At 55.0% G+C, this 3,149-nt stretch overlaps 1 protein-coding gene across 1 annotated transcript; it reads right to left on the bottom strand.

Annotated features, from left to right (window-relative positions):
* Window positions 1-569: 569 nt before the first annotated feature.
* Window positions 570-849, bottom strand: LOC107301842 (HLA class II histocompatibility antigen, DRB1-16 beta chain-like; the record flags this gene model as incomplete). Its single annotated transcript, XM_015831014.2, has 1 exon — window positions 570-849. A coding segment is annotated over one exon (280 nt), but the record flags the coding sequence as incomplete, so codon positions are not given.
* Between the last annotated feature and the right edge of the window lie 2,300 nt (window positions 850-3,149).

Genomic DNA, 3,149 nt, shown 5'->3' with positions numbered 1-3,149 from the left:
GATAAGTAAATCAATAAATATTTAATAAAAATATTATATTGAAATATTATATAGCATATAGTATAGATTATTATTGAAATATATCTATATACTGGGCAAGAGAGAGACCTTGCTGGATTCCTCCCCGCCCCAGAAAAAATATAATATTTGGTATAATATTCTGGAAAGAGGTTTTTTGGGGCAGGGGAAACTTTGGACCCTGGGAAGAGAAGGAAGTTGATGGGACTGATGGGAAGGAGGGGAATCTATTTCTTCCCTTTGGCATGTTTCATTGTCATCCTTGTAGAATTTCAAACTTTTTAAAGGTAATTTATTTTTTAACCTTATTTTTTATACATTTTTATTTAGTGGTGATGTTATATCCTATGCCATCCAGATCCCCGCTTGGAGGGAGGTGAAGGGATTAGGAGTATCAATAAATAGCAAGAAATACCAATGAATAAATTTCATAGATCGGAGAGCAGAGAATGCATAAGGGGCAAATCTTTATCCGGGAGAGTCCTAATAAATGAAATGAAAAGGGGGGTCCCTGCATTCCCCCCCCATGGAACTCCCCCTCCCCCACTCACCTCTCCGGCCAACCACAGAATTGCTCTGGAGACCCTCGTAGTTGTGTCGGCAGAAGGAATCCACGGAGGCCTTCTGGTACTGCAGGTAGACCTTATCGCTGTTCCACTTGTCCACATCAGGCTGCCCCAACGGAGTGACGGCCACGTATTTCCCGAGGTCGCTGTCGTAGTAGTCCATCTCCTGCCGGTCGTAGATGTACCGGTCCAGGAACCTCACCCGCTGCGTCCCGTTGAAGAAATGGCACTCGGACTTCTGCTGGGCCAGGAAATGGGCTGCGGGGGGGGGGTGTGTGGAGCAGAAAGAAGAAAGACCTCAGGAGGGACTCCAGGGCCCATGGTTCCCAGTGGCTACTAGAGGAGGGGCGGAGCGACGGGAAGGCGGAGTGACAGGAGACCTGCTGCGAGGGGCTGCCGGAAGGCGCCCCCTGGAGGAGGGATGGGGAACCGTCGGTCCCAGCGGGATTCCCCCTTGGTGGGGGTCTGGAGGGGGGGGAGGAAAATGAGGGAGGGGGGAAAGAGCTTCCCGAGGGACCCTCCTCCATCTCCCCAGGGTGGAAAAAGGCAGGCAGAAGTTCAGCCGGTCCAGGCCTCCGTCTGTCTGCAGGGAACGCTGGATTCCCCCCTCCCCAAACCGGCAGGAAATATGGGGTGCAGGGAAAGTAATATCCAAGCTTCTCTCTCCCTCTTCCTTTTGGGAGCTGAAGGGAAGGGGCTCACCACAAGGATACCCACACCCATGCTCCTGGGCTCTCCCCACCCTTCAAGCCCCACCTTCCCTTCCTCCCCCCATCTTCAGCCCTACAAGCTGCCTTTGGATGCTGTTTGAGGCCTCTTTTCTGTCCCCCTCCCCAAAACTCCCCCCTGCAGCCCCCCAAGACCACCTCAAAGGGAGGGGCTCCAGCCCCCTTCATTAAAGGGGGAGTTTAGAGGAGCAACTCAGACCCCCCCCCAGTATCCCTCCCAATAGAAGCGGAGGAGGGAGGGGAAGATTTTCAGTCTTGGGGGCTGCAACTTCAGGGGGGCGTTTCATGCCAGGACTGGAGGGGGTGTGTGGACTTCCTTTTGTGCCCCCCCATGACACTCAGTGCGAGTCTCCCTTTTTCACTGTGCCTGGAAGGGTTGGTCTAGATGCCCCTTTAAGCTCCCTTAAGGAGAGCCTTCCTGGGGCTGCTGAAAGAACCCCGTTGTAGGCAGGAGATGGGGGGTCCTTTCCCTCCCCCCGTTGAGGGAGGGCTGCTCAATTTTGACCTAGATGGCTTGGGGGTCTGGGGATCTTGGGGAGAAGGGAACCCCCAGATTCCCTAGTTACCCCCAAATTTTCCTTCCCACCAAATTAACTCCTACTGGCTGCCTTTGCGTGATTTGGGGATTCAGCCCTCTTTCCTGTCACCCTGAAGCCCCTCAAGACCACCTCAAGGGGAGGGTCTCCAGCCCCCCTCACCAAAGAAATCGTTTTGGGCAGCCAATTTAGGGGGGCAATTCAGACCCCACCCAATATCCTTCTCCCTCAGTTCCCCCCTCCCCTCCAGGTCCCGATTCAGCAATGGGGGAATGTGGGGTGGGGGGTTCTCCGTCTCTTCCCCAAATTCAGAGTCTCCCCCAAGAAGAAAAGGAAGCTCAACTCTTCCCTCACCTTGAAAAAAAAATGGAGAGTCAGAAGAAAAACTGAAATTGCAAAAAAACTTTTTGGTGGCCTTTGTGGATTCAGTGCCTCAGTTTCCCCCTTTCACTTTCGCTTTCCGTCTCCTTCCTCTTTCGTTGCAAGAAACCTCGGGGCTCAGGCGCTAATTCGGGGTGCGCAAGGTCCCCCTCCCACCCAGCCACGGGGGGGACAGAGAGGGACCCGGCTGTCTCTTATCCCACCTAGGTTACCTTCCCGCGACCCCTCTCCGTCCTCCTGACGGAGGGGGCGGAGACCACGCGGAGATCGAGGCTCCCGTCTCTGTTGCCCTGCACCCCTTTCCCTACTTCTAGGGTCCCAGCCCCTTTCTTTCTCTCCCCTCCCAGGCAGTGACGGCCCCTCACAACCTCCTCCTCCTCCCCCCCAGCCCCCTCCTTACCGGGAGTCTCCTTCCCCCTTCGCTTCCGGGGATCCGGTCGAGCGCCCCCACCACCAGCAGCACCGTCAGGGGGAGCCCAGCGGAGCCCATGGATGCCGCCCCACCAGCGCCCCCCAAGAGAGGGGAGAGAGACGCGGAGGCTCCCAGCCCCAGAGGCGGAATAGATGGGTCTGGATTGGGGGGAGGAGGCGTTTCCCTCGAACTTCAGACCTGGGAGGGCCCAGGAAAGCGGAGGGACCAATGGGAGCCTCAGAGTCTCCCCCAAGAAGGAATCCAAGCTCAACTCTTCCCTCCCCTTAAAAAACAAATGGAGATTCAGAAGAAAAACTGAGGTTGCAAAAACACTTTTGCCAAAAAGCGTCTTTTTTTCTTATACTCTTTGCTGCCATTTGTGAATTCAGCTCTGAAAATGCCTCAGTTTCCCCCTTTCGCTTTCGCTTTCCGTCTCCTTCCTCTTTCGGTGCAAGAAACCTCGGGGCCCAGGCGCTAATTCGGGGTCCGCAAAGTCCCAGCCACGGGG

The sequence above is a fragment of the Protobothrops mucrosquamatus genome, unplaced genomic scaffold (assembly GCF_001527695.2).
Source record: "Protobothrops mucrosquamatus isolate PMUCROS unplaced genomic scaffold, P.Mucros_1.0 scaffold17952, whole genome shotgun sequence".
Taxonomy (NCBI): domain Eukaryota; kingdom Metazoa; phylum Chordata; class Lepidosauria; order Squamata; family Viperidae; genus Protobothrops; species Protobothrops mucrosquamatus.
Note: the sequence above shows the minus strand (reverse complement) of the source record. Positions and strands in the feature narration are given on the sequence as shown.